At 44.1% G+C, this 22051-nt stretch overlaps 1 protein-coding gene across 1 annotated transcript in view; it reads right to left on the bottom strand.

Annotated features, from left to right (window-relative positions):
- Positions 1–3078: 3078 nt before the first annotated feature.
- CSNK2A2 (casein kinase 2 alpha 2) overlaps positions 3079–22051 on the bottom strand; it is a 33229-nt gene continuing 14256 nt past the window's right edge. Inside the window, exons 5-12 of the mRNA XM_070760630.1 lie at positions 17634–17693; positions 13469–13552; positions 10446–10556; positions 9710–9811; positions 8567–8667; positions 6427–6575; positions 4334–4430; positions 3079–4192 (exon numbers count right to left, since the gene is read on the bottom strand). Of these exons, the coding sequence (XP_070616731.1) occupies positions 4354–4430; positions 6427–6575; positions 8567–8667; positions 9710–9811; positions 10446–10556; positions 13469–13552; positions 17634–17693 (684 nt within the window). The 3' untranslated portion in view covers positions 3079–4192; positions 4334–4353. The remainder of the gene's footprint in view (positions 4193–4333; positions 4431–6426; positions 6576–8566; positions 8668–9709; positions 9812–10445; positions 10557–13468; positions 13553–17633; positions 17694–22051) is intronic.

Here is a 22051-nt window from a genome sequence, read left to right as displayed (position 1 = left end):
CAACTTTGCCTGCCCCTGGCCTAGAGGTCAAGTGTCGTCGTCCCCACTCCACCCCAGCATCAGATGCAACTGCAGCAAAGAAAAAAAAGGACTGCTCCATCTTTGCAATATCCCAAGCTGTGACTCAGGGCCCGGAAATCCCAGGCTGTGGGCCACACACACCACAGAAAGAGCAATCCGGTTGCCAGCCTCAACCTTCCTACTGGACACCTGCCTGGGATTTGGGCAGAGGCTGGCATCCCCATTGTGACCACAGCAAGTTTTCAAGGAAAGGCCTGTGCAGGAGTTTATGGCTCCTTCATTGCCACGTTGGGCTGATTCCCGCTGGTGTAGGGTAGCATTGGTAACATACATTTCGCATCCACTGGGACATTCAAAGCATATTTGTGCCTGCTGCCAGGCTGAATCTAGGACAATGAAATTTTGTCAATGAAAATAACGTTGGCGGCTAAAGCTGACCCAATAGCTGGCTCCTATAGTATGGGGTGGTGGAGGGGGAGGAAACCTTGCCTGGGTTACAGAAACAACTGCCAATGCACCATTGGGGTAGAGTGGGGAGCTGCTGCTTCTGTCTCTTGCCTAGGTGTCAAGGGTGCTGCATAGGGACCAGTCCTGACTTTCCATGGCTTTGTTTCCTGCCAGGACACCCAGAATGGCCAGCTAGGCAGAGGCATCTCATACGATGCTTCCAATGGAGCAACCAGGGAAGCAGAACTGCCAGATGTCCAGGCTGATTACGAGGTGGCTTTCAAAAGTCTGTGCAGATTGGCCTCCACCATCATTTCCATTCCTGATATGGTTTTCTTTAAAAAAGAACTTGAAGCAGCCCTTATGTGCCGCTTATGCTGCCTGCGGATACACTGGAGACCTTCAAGAGATTGGACTGCCGTATGTCTGGGATTGCATATAGGGTCTCCTGCACTAGCAGGAGGTTGGACTAGAAGACCCACAGGGTTCCTTCCAACACAAACGAACAAACAATAGATAAATAAACAAATAAAATATATATATAATGTTACCTAGTCAAGGCAAGCAAGCAAGGCCAGAGAGCATCAAGGCAAGCAGAGATGGGCTTTCCTTCCAAATTAAGTGGGTCTAGCCCCAATGCGGACTAAACCCATTAGTTTCTATTAAAATATGCAGGTCCTTTTGCTGAATTTTTCTATGGAACAACTCCTGCAGGTGACAACATGATTGTGAGTTCTGCAGAAACAGCCCAGACACACAAGGGCACAGATTGCCGCTTCCCATGAAGTTCTATTTCCATTAGTAAAATAAATAGGATGCAACAGATGTTTTATTATACTGGGACCGATGGCACCCGAGAGCTTTACTCCCTGCTGCTAGTTTTGCAAATTCACCGCTGGAACAGGTATCTTAAGCACAGGGTCTTTTGACTTCCCTAAGACAAAAATTGTTTGTATCCTAACAGGAACTCCTTGACTTAACCACAACTGGGCCCAGTATTTATGTTGATAATTGAGACAGTTGTTAAGTGAATCTCACCCATTTTATGACTTTCCTTGCCAGAGTTGTCATGTGAATCACTTCAGTTGATGAGTTAGTAACCTGGTTGTTGAGTGAATCTGGCTCTCCCGCTGATTTTGCTTGTCAGAAGATCGCAAAAGGGGATTATGAGACACTGCAACTGTCATGAGTCAGTCTTGAAGCTTCTGGATTTTGATCATGTGACCAAGCAGATGCTGCAATGGTCATTGTGTGAAAATCAGCTGTAAGTCACTTATTTTAGTGCTGTTTTAACTTTGACCAAGTGAATGGTTATAAGCTATTCCCCTTGTGCTGCTTCTAAGCCCTGGGAGCAAAGAGCCAGTGAAAAGGCTGAAGTCTTGCAACCTTCCTGAATGTTCTGAGAGTACACAAACCTTACAAAGAGCCCCATCATTCTAGCCTTTGAGATTATGAAACACTTGGCTACACAAATAAAGGTTGATTCAATCTGCCTGAGTATTTTCATTCTCATTCTTTCCAGGTAGAGAAAAATGAGCAACTTATGAATGTACAGTGTTCCCTCGATTTTCGCGGGTTCAAACTTCGCGAATAACCTATACCATGGTTTTTCAAAAAAATATTAATTAAAAATTCTTTGCTGTTTTTTTTCTATACCACGGTTTTTCCCGCCCGATGGTGTCATACGTCATCGCCAAACTAATAATTTTTGCAAATAAATAACCAAAAAAAATAATTATTGTTAATAAATAATTATGTTTATAAATATCAGGATCACTAAGTGTCTTATTCAATGGTGAGTACCAATAATAATGGTGAGTAAATGGTTGTTAAGGGAATGGGAAATTGTAATTTAGAGGTTTAAAGTGTTAAGGGATGGCTTGTGATACTGTCCATAGACAAAAATGGTGTTTTTACTTCCGCATCTTTACTTCGCGGAAATTCGACTTTCGCGGGCGGTCTCGGAACGCATCCCCCGCAAAAATCGAGGGAACACTGTATTTATAAAATCAGGAATTTATAAATGTAAATCGTAGGTTTTTTTTTAAAAAAAAAAACACAGGCAAGATAGAAACAGCCACAACCTTGAGGTCCAGAGGAACATTTTTTCTTCTTATGCCCATTAGAAACTCCACATAGGAGAGGGGGCCTGGCCATCGTCACAGCAGTACGGTGTCTCCCTGTGCTCTGTGGAAAATCCTTAATCTCAGCTGTTCGGAGACTTGGAACCCATCGGAACCAGGTCAGATCCGCCTGGAGGGGTAATGGAGAAGGAGGCACCAGTCGGAGGTCTGGGAGAACTTGCAACCCCCAGAGAGCTGGCACCAGCCTCTCAGCCAGCAACTGAGGAAGACCATTAGATGGGACAGCCATGATTGGACTGATTGAATGGAGAGATTGTGGATAAACAGAGTGAAAAGATCTAAACTTTTGTGCTGGAGAGAGGTGAAGAAGTGTTGAAGCTGGTAAGTGTTTGGCCAATTTAACGATTAAAAGAAGAAATTTAAAAGTTATGGAGGTCAACCTCTGAAATCCCTTTGCAAAACCTCAGGCCTGGACCAGTCTTTCTCTCCAGAGAAGCCTCGGAGACAAGAGGAAGGAAAACACATGTTTGTACATAGAGATTTATTGGTTCCAGTGAATCGTACAAATGGATCTGACCTGATGTCAATGCCAACATATCATTACTGGGATATGGAATGTAAACAGATGCTTCAAATAGAAACAGTCTAACTGCATCATTTAAAATTAAATATCTGACAATGTAATAAAGAAAAAATTCTGCATTTAGGCATGGTGACAAAAATGTGTGAATTTAGGTTTACGAAGTCACCAGAATCACACAATATAATCTCCCCGAAGGTGGGGTTGAACTAGAGGGCTCAAAAGAGACCCAATTGGGGGGGGGGGGAGAGAGGAGGGGGAAGAAACCGAAAGGAGCATCTCACCCAGGACCCCCGCCCCAGGGAGAGGACTGCACCCCAAGGGCTCCAATTCAGGGCTGGACATGTGCAAATGCGATGGGGTAGGTTTGTTGCAGACCAATTCTGGGCAACCCCCCCTCCCCTCCCCTTCCGGCTTCCAGAATCTGACCGCTTTCTCTGCAGAAACCCCTCCCTCCCCTCCTCTCTGCTTCTTCACATATTTAAACCTGCTGTAATCAAAGCAATGCTAAATTTGACATTGATGGGAATGGGGCCCGTTGGCTTTTTTGAGCAATAAGAACATGCCTCACTAGAAAAAAGCTCTTCCGTCTCCAAGAACAACTTTTCTTCAAGCTCAGGCTGGCAGTTCCCTACAAGGGAAAAAAAGTAACCGGATTCCCCTCAACGGCTGCCCTGTTTTGAGTGGGTCTTGATGCAGATTAACTTGACTGACTCAATTCGTTACCAAGACTTCTGGTTTATGGGGGGGAGGGGAGGGTAAAGGGCCCAGGCCACAGGAGGGGGGAGGGCTGGCCTCCCCGTGCACCGGTCCACACTTGCTGACCACCCCAGAAGGGTCTGTTTCCATGCCGACAGGCTACATCCCAGTGCACATGGGAGGAGGGGGTACAGGAAGTTGGCCCAACGGGAGGTCGGGAGAGGCAGATTAGGAAACTGCAGAATCATCCTCGAGTCAGTCATGCAGACCTTTGGACACCCTCGGATCCATGTAATTCTTACACAGCCATTGGGATCAGGACTTTGGTAACACACAAAGAAAGTTGGGAGAGCCACAAGTGCTGGAGAGAGAGAGAGAGAGAGGGCGGCTAAGCCTTGGCTCTCTTAAAGATGAGGCTTCTGCTGGGCAGAGAGGGGCTGGGTTCATCCCTTCCTTAGGTGGCAGAAGGGTGTGTTTGTAATTTGTAAACCTCTGAAATTACCCGTCGTCGTTACCCAAACTTCATCGTGTGGCTGTGAGGCTACTGGAGAGCACAGGGCTGTCAGAGCCAGGCTGGGATTGCTCCTTCACAACTGGGTCTGGGGAGAGAAAGAGAGGAGAGTTGCTGAAAGGCAAAGAACAGTCAGAATGCACCCGGCTCTGCTTTGGGGTAGCAGGCACAGTGATCCCTCGCCACTTCACGGTTCACCTTTCGTGGCTTCAGTGTATCATGAGGGGGGGGGATGTTTTTTTAAAACCCGACAGACGCCGCTCGCTCCAGCTCCGAGGGGGCAGGACGGGGGAGCTCCTCTGCAGGCCCCAGAGGGGGTTCGTGGGCCCGCTGCTCGTCCCCTGGGGGCGAGCATGAGAGCCAAGCCGTGGCTTTTCTTTTCTTGTACAATTACCCAAAGAGCAGCAACCTCCACCAGTCTGAGCTGCTGCCTCATCATAAATTATTTTATTCTTTTTCCTCAAATATTTAGCTTCTTGGTTAGAAAAGATGCCTGCAGAGCAGTGATATGCTTGTCATTGAACTTGTTGTCACAGTAACGGAGGACTAGAAAAGTCTTCCCCGCGCAGCCTTCCCCGAGCAGGACCACCTTGAAGGGGAAACGTCGCCCGCCCACAGCAGCGACAGCAGCACCGCCGTCGCCATCCGCGAGGTGGGCTGCCGTCTCCCGCAACCTCCTGGAATGTAACACCCGCGATAAATGAGGGATCACTGTATTCCCAGCCTGGAGTTCCAGGAAACCCAACCAGCAGGACTTGTGCAGTGCAAACATCTCTTCCCTACACTCTTGCCAGGAGATTTGTTACACCTGGCAGTTTTGTGGGGAAATTATGCTCTTCAGCAATGATTCACCTTTTGACTTCTTTTAGGCAGATCATACTTAGAAGTATTGTGATCAAAAAAATAAAGGGGACACTCAAATAACATATCCTAGATCTGAATGAATGAAATATTCCCATTGAATACTTTGTTCTGTACAAAGTTGAACATGCACAATAGCAGGTGAAATTGATTGTCAATCAGTGTTGCTTCCAAAGTGGAGTTTGATTTCACAGAAGTTTGATTTACTTGGAGTTATATTGTGTTGTTTAAGTGTTCCTTTATTTTTTTGAGCATAGCATGTATATCATAGTATGAGACACTAAGATCATCTGTGATGAAACCTAGGTATATCTCTAGGAATTTTGAGCTTTTAAGAATTTGCCTTAGACTGCTTTAATGCCTTCAAATGAAACAAATGAAGCTGTACTACCATATTATTCAAAGGGCAGCCTACAGGCACATAAAATTGTTCACTCTGTAACTTTCAATGCTTAGCAGATGGACTGAAAACAAAGCCCTGACACTGACAACTATGTTTTCACAATGGTCTTGTGGTCTTCTGCACTTCACCAGTCTCCTTCTTCTTGCTACCTCTGTGTTTTCAGCTTGCCAACAGTGGCGAGGAATTGTTGGTGTGAACTAGTACACACGTAAATGCCAAACAAGCCCAAGCAACTCAGAAAGGGAGCTTCCAACAGAAGCTGAACTCCTCAGTCCAAACAGGTTCACAGGGCTATTTTCTATTGGTGCCTGGGCCTTTCTGCTTTCTCCTGTTGCTGAATGGGGAAACCCAAAATGCCACTCCTTGGAAAGATTTATCTCAGAGGTTGTCACTGCCTGAAATCTGTAGATGTGTGGGAACAAGAGGTTTAACGGCTACTCTTGATCTGTACTGTAATGCATGTAGCAGGAAAAAATCTGAAACCTTAAAACTTTCAGTTATGAGAACAGATATTCCACAACCCAAATACATTTAAATAAACATAATCAAATCAAACATTTAGCCCCTTTTAGAACATCTTATATTTTCAAAGACTGGGACTGCATTCTAAACTCTAAAAAATGTCTTCCAAACATCTAAATTTGCTGACATCCTTTGACAGCAGCCTCATCTTCTGCCACAACAGCCTCTGGTGGCACTTTAGTAATCAATGACCAAGATAAAATGGTGTTGCAAAATACGAATGGAAGATTTTCTGAAAATATTCCCCTATAGCAAAGCAAGTGGAGTTTCCAAAGAAATGCCTCCCCCCAAAACTTACAGAAATAGGGGTGTTCCATGGCTTCTTTGGCCGTCAATCTCTGCTGATGGTCATATCGCAGGAGTTTGTCCAGAAGGTCCAAGACTTCTGGGCTGACCAGGTGTCTGTTTTCACTATGGATGAAATTTTCCCAGCGCTTCCGTGAGTGCCTGAAAGCAGAGGGGAGAAGCCGGGGCTGAGGAGGAGGAGAAGGAGGAGGAGGCAGGTGCGGGAACGCAGATGCTCAGCAATGCAGTTGGCAAGTTGGGTTCTTTTGCAAAGCATCTTTTCCTTTTGACACTGCTGCAATACCAAATTTCCTTGGCAGTCAGTTTTTACCAACAGAATCATAGAAATAATTTAGTTGTCTTGTGATATTTTTGTGGTATTCATTTAAACCTACATTTTAACTAGTCCAATAAACTGAATACGTATTCTGGAAGGTACATTAAGCCCCATTCTCAAACAACAAATATCTGTTAAGTATGAACTATGAAAATCAAACATGGTATATTCCTAACGGGGAAAAACCACAACACCGATTTTAAAAAAGGTAAAACTAACCACATAATATCCTAACATGTCTGATTAAAGCTAAAAGGCCTTCTAATAACTTTGTTAGTAGAAGTTCGAAAATGATCTACATCAAAGGAATATGACAACAAAACTGTGTATTTCTGGGCTACTACTGAGCCTTTCAATACTACCTTGGAAAGCTAGAGTAAACCTGGGTGACAAGATAGACTCTGGGTCTTCCTTCAAATTCCGATTCAAATGAACTGAAACCTGAACTGCAATTGCATTATCTGAGGTAAGTGGTTTCCGTGAGAATTTGAAATACTGAATGTAATGCTTGTGGAAATTATCCAGTTGCTCACTGGGTCTCTCTGACCCCATAAGAAACATTCTGTTCTCAGTGATGCCCGCCTACTGCAGGTAAAGGGTGCTAAGAACCCTGGAGAGGCAAAACCACACACATTCACTCAATCTGGTTGCTCTAGCTGTGATTTGGTAGGGTAGCATAATGATTTACACCATGATTCTAACAATATTAGGCAGACCAGAGTTCCTCTTTTACACATAACCCCAAATTAACTATGGACATCGCAGCTTAAAAAAAGCCAAGGGGGAACAATTCAGCATGGTGCACAATCAGAGTTGAAGAGGGGTCATTAGGGACCCCAAATCCAGCCCCTCACTCAGTGCAGAACTCTGATTGCCTATGGAGATTCTCAGGGTGACCCAAGGACACAGATCTCCAAATGGCTTCAATGACTCTCTAATAGAATGCAAATGACCAACTGTCCCCACCATCCAGTCAGAGCGGAAGAAGCTTCTTGGATGAGAAGCGAAACGTCTTCAAAGAAAAAGCAAGGAAGTCCAGTTGACTCTTAAAAAAACACATTTGGGACAACTCTATTTCTGATTTCATCCAAGAAATTTTAAAAAAAACTATCAGCATCACTAGAGCCAGTTTGGTATAGTAATTAAGTCATCAGGTTAGGAACCAGGAGAGAATGAGTTCTATTCCTGCCTTGTTGGTGACTTTGGCCAGTCCCTCTCTCTCAGCCCTAGGAAGGAGGCAATGACAAACCACTTCTGAAAATCCTGCCAAAAAAATTACAGGGGTTTGTCCAGGCAGTTTCTGAGAATTGGATACGAATGAAGAGAAAAGGAGAAAAAAAACATAAGCACCACACAGTCATTTTAGTTTCATATTATCAATACACCCAGAAATTTTGAAATCTGGAACCCAAATTCCCATAAAAAAGGCAGAGCCAAATTCTGAGGGATTCTATCAACAAGCTATAGACCTTAACAAATACCTTGAGGCATTTACTGGCATCCCAAAGTAAGCAATGTAGTCAAGGTAATTACAGGTTGCCATGAAACTGAAACCTTGTGAAACCGGAAGAGGAAGAAGAACTCGTGAAGCCTGTGGCATTCTGGGGCTTAGAGTCTTTACAAGTTCTTTTTCCTCTTCTGTGTTAAGGCCACATGGTATTTGGCAGCCCTCCCACAAGAAGGAAAGGCCGCACCTACTCAGAGAGAGGCCCAAAGCGCCGCCTGCCAGGGAAACCCACCTCACTTGGTGTCATCCTTCATACTAAGGGTCCCAGCCTGGGTAACGCAAAAGAAAAAGATGCCACAATAAACTTACTGTCCCAAGATATCATTGAAGTGGGGGTCCAGTTCTATATGGTACTTCTTCAGATAACCATATAATTCGTCTGTACCCAGAACTTTTGCGATGCGAACCAACTGCAATAGAGAATAGGTGTGTAGCACCAGAAAAACAAATAACAGACTCCATTCTGCTCTTCCACGGGGGGAATCCGGAAAGGGTTAATGGCCTGTTTCCATTGGTAGTACAACTTGAAACTCTACAACTTTTGCCTGCAGGGTTTTCCCACTTTGTCTAGTAAGCTTGATAGTTCTGGTAGTTATTCTTACCCATAGAGAAGGGTTATGGAAGGACTTCAGCCAGAGTATGGCCTATGGAGAAATATGCTCCCAGGTTCAAGCCTCACCACCTCCATTAAAAAGAAGCTACTCCAAAGCGGCTCTTGATAGACCAAGAGTGTTCTCCAATATGTCGTCCCTTCTAAGAGTCACCAGCTTACTCAACAAGGCTTGTCAAAACCTGTGAGCAGAAGACGGGCTCTGAAGCCCAAGGAACAAGCCAGCCTAAGACTTCCTGACTGTTGGTTTGTCAAGAGCAGAACAATGACAGTTAAGACATTTGTATCCCCAACTTAACACTGGATTTTTTTAAAATCTTGCAGGCACATAATATCTGAATGTAGCCACAAAAGAATTCCAAAATAAATTCCAGCATAAAATTGTGGTTTAAATTACAATAAGCTAAATTTGTTTTTAACAGGAGCCAAATCAAGTAGCAAACTCACCTTAAAATATTTGTAGCAGATCAGTGACCTTTGTTTTGGAAATACAGTATAATGTTCTTTATAATATACAAGTATTTCAAAATGAACATGGATTCTGTCTAATTACAAGTGGTTGTATGTTGTTATTAATTTGATATTGTTCTGAAACTCTTATTACATAATGAATGTTGGTTGGCCTCAGTTTCTGGGCACTGTTTGCAGCACCCCCAAGAGAAAGGCCATTTGTTCTGCCAAAGTCTGGTGGTCCCTCCGCATCCCAAGAGCCTCACTTGACTCAGAGATGCTCCGGGTTTGATCTCCACTAAAAAGCGCACCAAACTCTCGAAGCCGGAACCTCCTTTGGGCAGGAAAAGGCTGGAGACCACAGCTGCCCTGCCCCACTTCCTCTTTCTCACCTGGTCATAGTTGTCCTGACCATGAAAAAAGGGCTCCTTCCGGAAGATCATGCTGGCCAGCATACAGCCTAAGCTCCACATGTCTAAACTATAGTCATACATCTGGGGAGGAGAGGAAACAGCAGAAACAAAACTGTGAAAATGCACACTAATAATGTCCACTACCCGTTCTTCACTTTCCGCTAAATTTTAAAACACGCTATTGCCACCTTTTATATAAGGGTTCTGGCCAGCACAAGGGAAGGCAGCAGTTTCATAAATGAATTCCAGCCATGGCTCTCTGCTAACTGAATGGAGGGCCACCACGGGGGTTCCAAGAGGTGCTCAAGGCAGATCAGGAACAGACGGCATAGACTCAGGTTTGGCCCCAGGCAGTCGGGGGCCAGCTGCCTCTTCTGTGCTAACATTAGGTCCCAATTCCCTTTTCGTTTGTCTGTGCTTCTACCTAAATCTACCCAAGGTGATGCTCCTTCTGCAAAGCTCCTGAACTTCAGGAAGTGCATCAGAATGACCACCTGATGGGGCAAAGAGAAGCAGGTGAACAGGAACACTCGGCTGACGGGAGCCTATTCTCAGGGGTTGTTTAAGGCCCTTCTTTTGATTTCCTCCCACCGTGTCAAATATATATATTTGTGGCAAACCCCGCTAACCCTTTTTTCTGTGGGGAGGAGTGGAAAGTAGCACTGGCACACATCAGTTTCTGAGAGAGGGACCCGCAAGGGAGGGCAAATCTTACTTGGTAGTCCACAAGAAGCTCTGGCCCTTTGAAGTACCTCGAAGCTACCCGGACGTTGTATTCCTGAGCTGGATGGTAGAATTCTGCCAAGCCCCAGTCTATCAGCCGCAACTGCGAACAGACAAAACGGTCAGCTGCTGAATACGCTCTGGCAAAGGAAGGCTGCCCAACAGCTCCATGCTGCCCTTCTTCTCGGCCTGATAAATATAGTCCTGCATTACCAGTCTGACTGGGACTCACATAACTCATTGGTTGTTAGAAAACAGGGACCAGGTGCTTGTTGGGGACATCTAAGCCAGAGGGCTCCCATCAGCTTCTATCCACAGAGTCAACTGGAAGGGAGAAGCCTCTGTGACAGGGACCAGGTCTGCCTCCAAGTACAAACTGGGTTTCCCACCTGATTGTCAAGGATCTCCTCCCAAGGATGCAAAACCATCTGCATCCAACAGTCACATGGTAAGGACAGGGAGGAAGCCCATTTTCCTGGCCTGGTTCAGCTTTAGACTAGATAAGAGGAATGGAGACGAAGACCCAGAAAGGAAATGGAAGAAGCCAAGCAGAGCCAGGAGACCGGCAGGGGAAGCACAGGGATGGCTGGGCCCTAAGGAGAAAAGGAATCTATGGGCTGGTTAGCTCAGTGATGAAAATCTGCCCATCTGAAGGCTTTACAGATTTCTAGAATCATGTAGCTAGTAGAAGTCTTCTAATCCAAGCCCCTATTCAAGGCAGAAGTCCTCAGACCATCTTGCACCAATGGTTGTCCAATCTTTTCTTAAAAACCTGCAACAATAGAGCTCCCACAATTCTGGGAGGCAAGCTGTTTCACTGCTTCATAGTTCTCATGTTAATAAATTCCTCCTTCCAACTTTTGCCAAGAGGAAGCACTAACAGCAGGCTGTGACTGGAAAATCCCCAATTGCTATTTCTGTCCCTTCCAGTTGGCTAGTTCAGTGAAGGCCCAAGTGGGTAGAAAACTGAGGACTGGCAACTTATCCAGCCCTGTTGCTGGGATTCTTGTCCTTTCCTGGATTCCACTGGTGTTTGGCAGATAATGGGATCCAAATTAAAATGAGGAGGAGGAAAGTATGATTGTCTTATGAAATATTCTCCCAGAGGTCTGGGGGCAACAAGCTATCCATTACAGCTAGTGGTGAAAATACTTTCATGTTCATAATGGTTTATCGTTTTTATGAATTTATTTCAGTTGATTGTTCTTATCTATTTGGTTTCTCATGTTTTGTTAATTTTATACGTTCACCTTCCCCTTCTCTAGCAAATTATATGTTTTTGTAGTCTGACTTATGTTGTTCCACAAATGGTTTTTCTTTTTTCCCCAGTTTTTTTTCTAAAGAATAAAGCTGCAGTCTTCTAATACGGTAAGCAGTTATTCTGCCACCCATATTTTCACATGAAACGGGGGGAGAAAGGGCAGATGAGTATGGGATTTGTGCTATTTGTTGTGTAGCTCGGGACTCCTGGACACAAACCTGCTCTGCCAGATGTGCAACAGGCAACCCAACTGTCAAACCTCATCCCTTGGATTCTCGCTCCATTTCCCAGCCCACTCAGATCTAAAGGAGCCACCCAGGATGACACTGTGGCACTTAAATACGGGGAGTCTTTGAGACAGTTGGCTCAATGCAAATCAGATTCCCAATTGGAAAAATATTTAACAACCTACATGCCTCAACATCTCCGAAGAGCTTTATTTAGAACTCATTCTGAATAAATGGACTTCAGGTAAGACATAGGAGGTTTCATGGAGTTCCAACTTAGGAAAGGCTTGTGGAGCACCAACACTTTCTTCTTGACGGCAAATTCTACTCTGCAGGAAAGGCTGCTTGTTCTTATTTAGATTCTTTTTTAGGCTGCTTACTTAGAGTCTTATAAGAGAAGGACTTGGGGGGGGGGCATGAAAGCAATGTTGAGAAGCTCCACAAAGCAGTGCTTCTCAACCTTGGCATCTTGAAGAGATCTGGACTTCAACTCCTAGAATTCCCCAGCCAGCGAATGCTGGTCCAAAGCAATGAAGGGCAGGACAAGAAACAACGAATGGAAACTAATCAAGGAGAGAAGCAACCTGGAATTGAGTGAGGACAATTATTGTATTTTTTGGAGTATAAGACACACCTTTTTCCTCCCTAAAAGAGAGTATAAATGTTGAATATAGCTATTTTTGGCCTCTTGAAGGCCCGTCCCCACACCCCATTTTTGCAAAAATGTGGTGTGCACACCATTTAGGAGGCCTGGAGAGTGATCGTGGGGGATGGGGGCAGGCAAAAACACAAGTTTTTGCGAAAAACAGGCTGTTTTTTGCAAAAATGGGAGTGTTTTTGCCTTCCCCCAGCAGCATACTGCAAGCTTCCCAAAACTTCTGTATACAGTACCCCATTTTTCACAAAAATTGGTGAAAAATAGGTCTGTTTTTCCAAAAAAAAAAGAGGGGGGGTATGCAGAGGGTTTGGGAGGCTTGCAGATTACTTCTTGGGGCCACGAAGGACAAAAACCTTTTTTTTCTTACTTAGCTCTTTGAAATCTTGGTGCCTATTATAGTCCGGAAAATACAGAAGCCAGTGCAGCTGCTTAACTTCGGACATTGTGGGTACTTCATCACTGAAGTCCCTGGACAGTCACTTGTCTGGGTGTTCTGCTTGAGAAGGGGGTTGAACTAGAAGACCTCCAAGGTCCCTTCCAGCTCTATTCTGATTCTGATTCTTATTTAAAAACTCAAAAATATTGGAGCATTCAAGAGAAACTGTTTTAGTTTTTGTAGGAAAGGACATTTTGAAGAGGATAAAATATTTAGAACAGATTGAGGTTCATTGCAGGGGTGATGACTTACCTTGAGCATGTCCTACTCTTTTCTATCTTACTGATACACTTTTATTAGTTTTATATAATTGACATGGTTAAATAACTTAATCAATAAAGATTCTATTCCTTAAGATATTTGTGCCATGCATCTCTGACGGATGGGGATGGGAGGGCGATGGGGGCCCTCCGGTGTCTTTCAGAAGCGTTACCTTTTTTTGTTGATGGTCTATCATGACATTATGGGGCTTGACATCTCTATGCATGATCCCCATGCTGTGACAGTAATCCAAGGCCTGCAAAAAATATCTGTTTAGAAATTATGCTTATAATGCTGCCCAACTCCAGGTGGCTTTGGGCCATGAACAACAATGCTAAAACAAAATATTATTGCTCTAAACTCGATTGCAGAAAATACGACATTAGTAACCAAGTAGTTGATGCTTGGAACTCACTACCAGACTCTGTAGTATCATCACCTAACCCCCAAATCTTTACCATTAGAATCTCTATCGATCTCACCCGATTCCTAAGAGGCCAGTAAGGACCGTGCATCAGTGCACCAGCGTGCCTTTCGTCCCCTGTTCTCTCTTATTAGTATCAGGTATATAAATATTATATCTTTGTATACCATCAACATATACTTGGGCAAAATAAATAAATAAATAAAACCAAATGCAAAAAAATATATCAATATATATATTTTTTTAAAAACTTGAAAGCACAATGGTTAACCTAGAAGGCAAAACCAACCATTAGCCCCACTCACAAAGGAATCAGCAGCTGGTCCAAGGCCAAGGCCACTTGAGAAGGCTGCAGAAGCAATGGGAGAGCCCTTTCACCAGCTCACCAGGACCCCTGCAACTCCCCAGGCCAAGCCTGCCTTTCCCAGTTTGGAGCAACATCCAATGGCTTGATGCTGCTCTCGGCCAGATGGTCTCATCTTTTCCCATCCCTTTCTTTTCATGATATCTGGTTAGACACCTAGTTCCAAGTATCAATGTTTTCAAGAAATAATCACCTTCTGGCTCCTGAAAGAGTAGCTGTGGGCCAATGTTGCCCAGATTTTAGCTTGAACAAACCTAGCCTGGCCACAACAAACGCCCAGCTTCTGGCCAGGGAAAGTTGCTCTCAGGATCTGTGCCCAGCCCTTCCTCAGAGGAACCTCCTTTAATAGGGCAGGAACAACCGCATCTCAGAGCAAATGCTTCGAGCAGAAATGCTGTTGGGGTGCTTACAAGGGTCTTTTATTTGAACCTGGTGTTTTCTTCTATATTATGAACCCCGCATTGTGCCCTATGAACTCACACCTTTCTTTAGAGTATGCTCTATCTTCTAGAAACTTAAGTGAAAGCAAATAATGGGCAAGAACAGGCAGAAGAAAGACTCCCTGTCTCCTGCATGGCAGTTATCTGGGACGGAGTGGGACAGAGGAGGAAATGATCCCATGCAAAATTAACTGACCTGGAAACAAAGCATTGTCCAGTAGCATGAAATCTAAAATACAGCAAACTGCTGGGGATTCAAAGCATGGCCCTTCTGGAGATTTGTACCCAAGTCTGTTAATTTTGTGCATCCCTCCAATTGAATTGTTAATTATTCTTTAAACCGTGGAGTAATTAATTGTGAATTATTCTTTAAAGAAAACAATTCATGTGAATTTAAGTTAATTATGAATTATTCTTTAAAGCTTGGACTGTAACGTAAACTAGGTCAGTTGGAGCTTACTCAATAGACTAAAAATAAAGTAAAGTGATATATGAACCAACCAAAGGCTTTAGCCCCACATGGGTTCAATTCTTATTCTGCAACGTTTTGGATCTCAACCAACATCCACATGCCTTCAATACTGAGGCAAAAACATTTATTATTTATTTATTTATTACTTGGATTTGTATGCCGCCCCTCTCCGAAGACTCGGGGCAGCTCACAACATGTAAAAGACAAATCATAAGTAATTAAAAATTTAAAATTTTAAAGATTTTTAAAAAACCCACAAACTAACAGACTCACACACAAGCATACCATATATAAATTCAACGTGCCCGGGGGGGGGATGTTTCAATTCCCCCATGCCTGACGGCAAAGGTGGGTTTTAAGAAGTTTGCGGAAGGCAGGAAGAGTAGGGGCAGTTCTAATCTCCGGGGGGAGTTGGTTCCAGAGGGCCGGTGCCGCCACAGAGAAGGCTCTTCCCCTGGGGCCCGCCAACCGACATTGCTTAGTTGACGGGACCCGGAGAAGGCCCACTCTGTGGGACCTAATTGGTCGCTGGGATTCGTGCGGCAGGAGGCGGTCTCGGAGATATTCTGGTCCAGTGCCATGGAGGCCTTTAAAGGTCATAACCAACACTTTGAATTGTGACCGGAAACTGATCGGCAGCCAGTGCAGACTGCGGAGTGATGGTGAAACATGGGCATACCTGGGTAAGCCCATGACTGCTCTCGCAGCTGCATTCTGCACGATCTGGAGTTTCCAAACACTTTTCAAAGGTAGCCCCATGTAGAGAGCATTACAGTAGTCGAACCTCGAGGTGATGAGGGCATGAGTGACTGTGAGCAGTGAGTCCCGGTCCAGATAGGGCCGCAACTGGTGCACCAGGCGAACCTGGGCAAACGTCCCCCTCGCCACAGCTGCGAGATGTTGTTCTAATGTGAGCTGTGGATCGAGGAGGACGCCCAAGTTGCGGACCCTCTCTGAGGGGGTCAATAATTCCCCCCCCAGGGTAATGGACGGACAGATGGAGTTGTCCTTGGGAGGCAAAACCCACAGCCACTCCGTCTTATCCGGGTTGAGTTTGAGTCTGTTGACACCCATCCAGGCCCCAACAGCCTCCAGGCACCGGCACATCACTTCCACCGCTTCGTTGACTGGGCATGGGGTGGAGATGTAAAGCTGGGTATCATCGGCATATTGATGATACCTCACCCCATGTCCTTGGATGATCTCACCCAGCGGTTTCATGTAGATGTTAAATAGCAGGGGGGAGAGGACCGACCCCTGAGGCACCCCACAAGGGAGAGACCTAGGAGTCGACCTCTGTCCCCCCACTAACACCGACTGCAACCGGCCAGAGAGGTAGGAGGAGAACCACTGAAGAACAGTGCCTCCCACTCCCAACCCCTCCAGCCGGCGCAGAAGGATACCATGGTCGATGGTATCGAAAGCCGCTGAGAGGTCAAGGAGCACCAGGACAGAGGATAAACCCCTGTCCCGGGCCCGCCAGAGATCATCCATCAACGCGACCAAAGCGGTTTCCGTGCTGTAACCGGGCCTGAAACCCGACTGCTGGGGACCTAGATAATCGGCTTCTTCCAAGGACCGCTGGAGCTGGAGTGCCACCACCTTCTCAACAACCTTCCCCATAAAGGGAAGGTTGGAGACTGGACGGTAGTTATTAAGCACAGCTGGGTCCAGGGAGGGCTTCTTGAGGAGGGGGCGCACAAGCGCTTCTTTATAGAGTGATGGAAAAACTCCCCTCCCCAAGGAAGCGTTGGTAATCTCCTGGGCCCAGCTCCGTGTCACCTCCCTGCTGGCCGAGACCAACCAGGAGGGACACGGATCCAGTAAACAGGTGGCGGAACTCACAGCTCCAATGGCCTTGTCCACTTCATCAGGTGTCACCAGATCAAACTCTTCCCAGACAGGTGGACAAGTACGTGCCCCAGTCACCTCGACTGACTCGTTGTCAGTCGACTCTGCTATACAATTGGAGTCGAGGTCGGCCCGAATCCGAGCGACTTTATCAGCGAAAAACGAGTTAAAGTCCTCGGCACTACTCTGCAAGGGCTCCCCAACTCCCCCCTGATTAAGAAGGGAGCGGGTCACCCTAAACAGAGCGGCCGGGCGGGATTCCGCTGATGCAATCAAGGCGGCATGGTACGCGCATCTTGCCGCCTTGAGCGCCACTTTGTAAGTCTTAATAAAAGCTCTTACAAGTGTTCGATCAGATTCAGACCTACTCTTCCTCCATCGCTTCTCTAGACGTCTCTTCTGGCGTTTCAACTCCCGGAGCTCCTCATTGAACCATGGAGCTCTACGGGGTCTAGCGCCACGGAGAGGTCGCAAAGGCGCAATCCGGTCAAGGGCCTCTGCTGCAGCCTCGTTCCAGGCTTTCGCAAGAGACTCTGCCGAACTGTGGACAAGTGCCTCTGGTGTCATTCTCAAGCCTGACTACAAACTTCCCAATTTCTTCTCTCTTTATTTCTTGGAGAAAATTTTAATAAGTGATCCATCATCATTACAGTACATAGCTCCCCATCTGAGAAAATTTAAATTTAGATACCATGCATGTCTTTGTAAATGGCCGCTCCCACATTTAAACCAGTCAAAGAATTAGGCAGTTTCAAATTTATAATTATTAAAATCATGAACACTCACCTTGAGCAATTCATACATATAAAACCGAATATCAAAATCCGTTAGAATTTGGTACAGTTGCTGAAAGAAACACAAGAAAAGAGAAGTCAGGTTTGTGGCTCCGTGACCTTTTAGGTCTAAGGAGGTCCCCTAGTTGAGTGGCTGCATTCAGCAAGGAGTTTATAGGGACCACAAGAGCCCTAAGAGGAGATCGAGAAAGCCTCAAATGACCCTGGAAAGCCAAAGTACGGGGCAGGATCCTCATGCTTGTTTTCTCTACCCACCATCTGCAATCCGAAGCAGCTCCCATGGAGATAGATGGGCTGTTTAAAGTGAAGAACTCATGCTGGAAAGATTGCCAAGTGGTTAGGTAAAAACAAGCTGGCACTCTTAACACGGCATTGGGGTAAGGCATTCTCTGCATGCAAAGCTGACCATTAGTGAACTGCAACATTAATCGATTACAGCTAAGTTGTATTAATATGAGGCAGTCAGAAGCCTACAATATACAACACCTAGAACTCTGTTCTAAATTGCTACTTAAGGCACCACAACCTGCTCACCAATGTTTATGGTGACCCTGAAAGGGAAATCCTTCTATCTGCAGGGGAGAATAGAAGTAACACCTCAATCCAATGATGGCAAACATGTGGCACGGGTGCCACAGGTGGCACACGGCGCCATATCTGCCGGCACACAGGCCGCTGCCTTAGCTCAGCCCCAGCACGCATGTGCATACCAGCCAGCTGATTTTCAGCACACTTGGAGGCTCTGGGAAGGCACTTTTAGCTTCCAGAGGGCCTCCTGGGGAATGGGGAAGGGCATTTTTGCCCTCCCTAGGCTCCAGGGAAGCCTCTGGAGTCTGGGGAGGGTGAAAAACCGGCCTACCAGGTGGGAAATGGGCCATTTCTGGCCTCCAGAGGGGCTCTGGGGGGACAGGAGAGGCAATTTTTGCCCTCCCTGGGCATTGAACTATGGGTGTGGGCTCTCTCACAGGCACAATAGTGTGTGCGCATGTGCTTTCAGCACCCGAGGGAAAAAAGGTTCACCATCACTGCTTTAATCTGATCACCACTGTAGTGACAGCAATGTTGCCCATGTTTTGCTTCTAACCCTCACCTAAATTACTGACAATGGCACCACTTGCAGAAAGGATAACTAAGGGCCTTAAGTTTCCCTCCATTCTTAAAATGATTTATCTACTCTCTATTTATGTAATTGATGTAGGAGCCCCCTTACAAATTAGTCAGGGTGGTACACAATTAAAACTTATAACCCATAAAAGGTCTTGCTCTCTCATCCAAATCCTTCCAGATTTACAAATACAGTATCTACCCTGATCACCTTCACGTTTACACTCATCCATAGAAGATCTAAAATCTGGGGAGGGGGCATGGCCACCATCACAGTGCTACGGGTGTCTGCCACTCTCTGTGGGAAACTCAGAATACCAGCTGCTTGGGGACCTGGAACTGGACCAGAACCAGGTTGGAACCGCCCTGGAAGGATGAGCCGCCCCGAGTCTGCGGAGAGGAACCGCCCTGAAAGGATTGAGCCGCCCCGAGTCTGCGGAGAGGGGCGGCATACAAATCTAATAAATAAAATAAAATAAAATAAAATAAAATAAAATAAATAAATAAATAAATAAATAAATAAATAAATAGTGAAGAAGGGCACTGGTCAGTGGTCTGGAGGCATTTGCAACCCCCCAGGGAGCCGGCACCAGCCTCTCGACCAGCAGCTGTGGAAGACGACTCTGTCGCCATTAAGTGGGACGGCCACAATTGGAACGATTGAAGTAGAGAGAACGTGGATTGCCTGGGTGACAAGATCTAAGCATTGGAACAGGAGAGATGTGAAGAAATGTTGAAGGTAGGTGAGTGTTTGGCCGATTTAAAGATAAAAAGAAGTTTAAAGAGACTGAAAGATATCCCAGAACAGAGCCAGCTGATATCTAGCAATTGGAAATATAGTGAGTTAAATGAACAGAGTTTAAAATCCCAAGAAGTTTTGAGGATGATTTTATAATTGGAGGAAGCTAATGATTGAAAAAGAATAAAGAATTTGAAGAAAATATCCCTTATGTGGATTTAAAACATTTTGGAGAATTTTGAGAAATAATTGGTTTATTGTATTGGAAATCTGTTAACGCCATCTGTTGGTTGGAAGAAATATTGCAATAACTTGTGGAAAGGTAGAGAAAAAGGAAAATTGGTTGACATTTATGAGGATTAACTTTGTTTACAAGAAAAGATAACCTTGAAATCCTGAGAATCTGAAAGGAGTGTATGCTTTGCTTCGGTGTTTGACCTTGACTTGTCATGGGAAAGAATACGACTGTGAACTGTGAATATATTAAAAGTGGATACCAGAATACCAAAACAGTCTATGTGGATTTAAGTTTTAATTAAGAGAGATTTAAAGATGGAAGAGTGTGCATATGAAGAATTAATTGGGTTATTAAAATATATTCATGAAGACATAAAAACTTATCTCTTGGAAATTAGAGGCAATAAAGAAGCAGAAATGAAGGTGGAATATACAGAAAACAAAAATGAGGAACAAGGAAAGTATATTGAAGGAAGAACAGACAATTTAAAAAAAAACCCAGATAATTACAGTAGGATTTACAGTGACAAGAAAAGAGTAGAAAAGGGGGAGTCTCACCCCCAAAAGAATCAATTAAAAGATAGCTGAGATAATAGGGAGAAGAGATTAGGTGGAATTGTGAGGAGAGCTCAACAAATAACATACTTAAAAGGAAGAAAAGGAATTCAGAAAAAAAGAATTTATACGTATAAAAATAAAAGAAAGAAAAGGAAGAAATTAGGAGAAGGTAAGGAAAGGGGAAAACTCACAAGAAGTGGAATTTTTGAGAGACTAAAGGAGAATGGATCAAGAGGGGAGTTAATGGCATTGAAGTTAACATAATCATATGTTAATAATTTTATCTGTTTCAATGATATTAACTGTGTATAATTAATTTTGGTATGAGGTTTTTATGGAAGAGTGGTATATGATGATATAATTGTGATGATGTAAGCCTTCTGCCGCACGAATCCCAGCGACCAGTTAGGTCCCACAGAGTTGGCCTTCTCCGGGTCCCGTCAACTAAACAATGTCGTTTGGCGGGACCCAGGGGAAGAGCCTTCTCTGTGGCGGCCCCGACCCTTTGGAATCAACTCCCCCCAGATATCAGAGTTGCCCCCACCCTCCTAGCCTTTCGTAAGCTCCTTAAAACCCACCTCTGTCGTCAGGCATGGGGGAATTGACATGTTCCTTCCCCCTAGGCTTATAAAATTTATGTATGGTATGCTAGTGTGTATGATTGGTTTTAACTTGTGGTGTTTTAAAATTAATTTAAATATTGGATTTGTTTACATTGTATGGCGATTGCTGTGAGCCGCCCCGAGTCTGTGGAGAGGGGCGGCATACAAATCTGATTAATAAATAAAATAAATAAATATAGTATATTAAAGGCAATTGTTGGAGTGTGATAAAATTTGCATAATATTACGTTAAAAGTTTTTTAATAATAAGTTTATATCAGATTGGTGCATGACCATTAAAATTAAATTTTGATGATGAAAAGGTGATGAATTAAGTCAATTAATGGAATGTTATTTAATTTGAATAATTATTATTTTTCAATATTTGCTTTTATATAAGATTCATATAATTTATACATTTGATTTAATGATGAAAAGGATTTAGATGGATGGATGTGTAGCGATAAGATTAGATTTGATTTAAATATTGAAGATGAGTTAAAATAAGAAATTGAGTCATAAAGATGAAAAGGTAAGAGATTAAAAATTTAGGGCATTTAGAAATGACAGAATAAAAATAAAATGAGTAAAGATATAAATTGAGAAAAAGGAGGAGTATGGCCTAAAATTAAAAACATAAACAGGATGGATTTGAAGGATAAATAAGAAAGGAGGCACAAGAGACAATGAATATCTATAGAAAATAAGATACTGTATAGCGATTAACTTGGAAGAAAACTGAAAATTAAAGTTGGTAGACTCAGGCAACAAAAATAGGTGGCAAGGAGGCAGCATAAGAATAATTTATTTATTTATTTATTTATTTATTTATTTATTATTTAGATTTGTATGCCACCCCTCTCCGCAGACTCGTAAACATACTAATAATAGTAAACATACTCAGAAGATTATATATATATATTTATATATATATATGGATATAGGAAAAGATACAAGTTTAAGAGTGGCACTGATGATGGAAAGAAGTTAGGGATTTGAATTGCTCATCTGTTAAACATAAAATGGATTATGATTAGATGTAAGGGAAGGGGAGAGAGGGAGGAGGAAAGAGGGAGGAAGAAGGTAGAGGAAGAGAGGAAGATAGAGGGAAAACATACGGAAAATAAAAGTACAAAAGGTGCAAAATTAGGACATTTGTTTTATGCTGTA

Source organism: Erythrolamprus reginae, chromosome 9, assembly GCF_031021105.1.
Source record: "Erythrolamprus reginae isolate rEryReg1 chromosome 9, rEryReg1.hap1, whole genome shotgun sequence".
NCBI lineage: Eukaryota > Metazoa > Chordata > Lepidosauria > Squamata > Dipsadidae > Erythrolamprus > Erythrolamprus reginae.
Note: the sequence above shows the minus strand (reverse complement) of the source record. Positions and strands in the feature narration are given on the sequence as shown.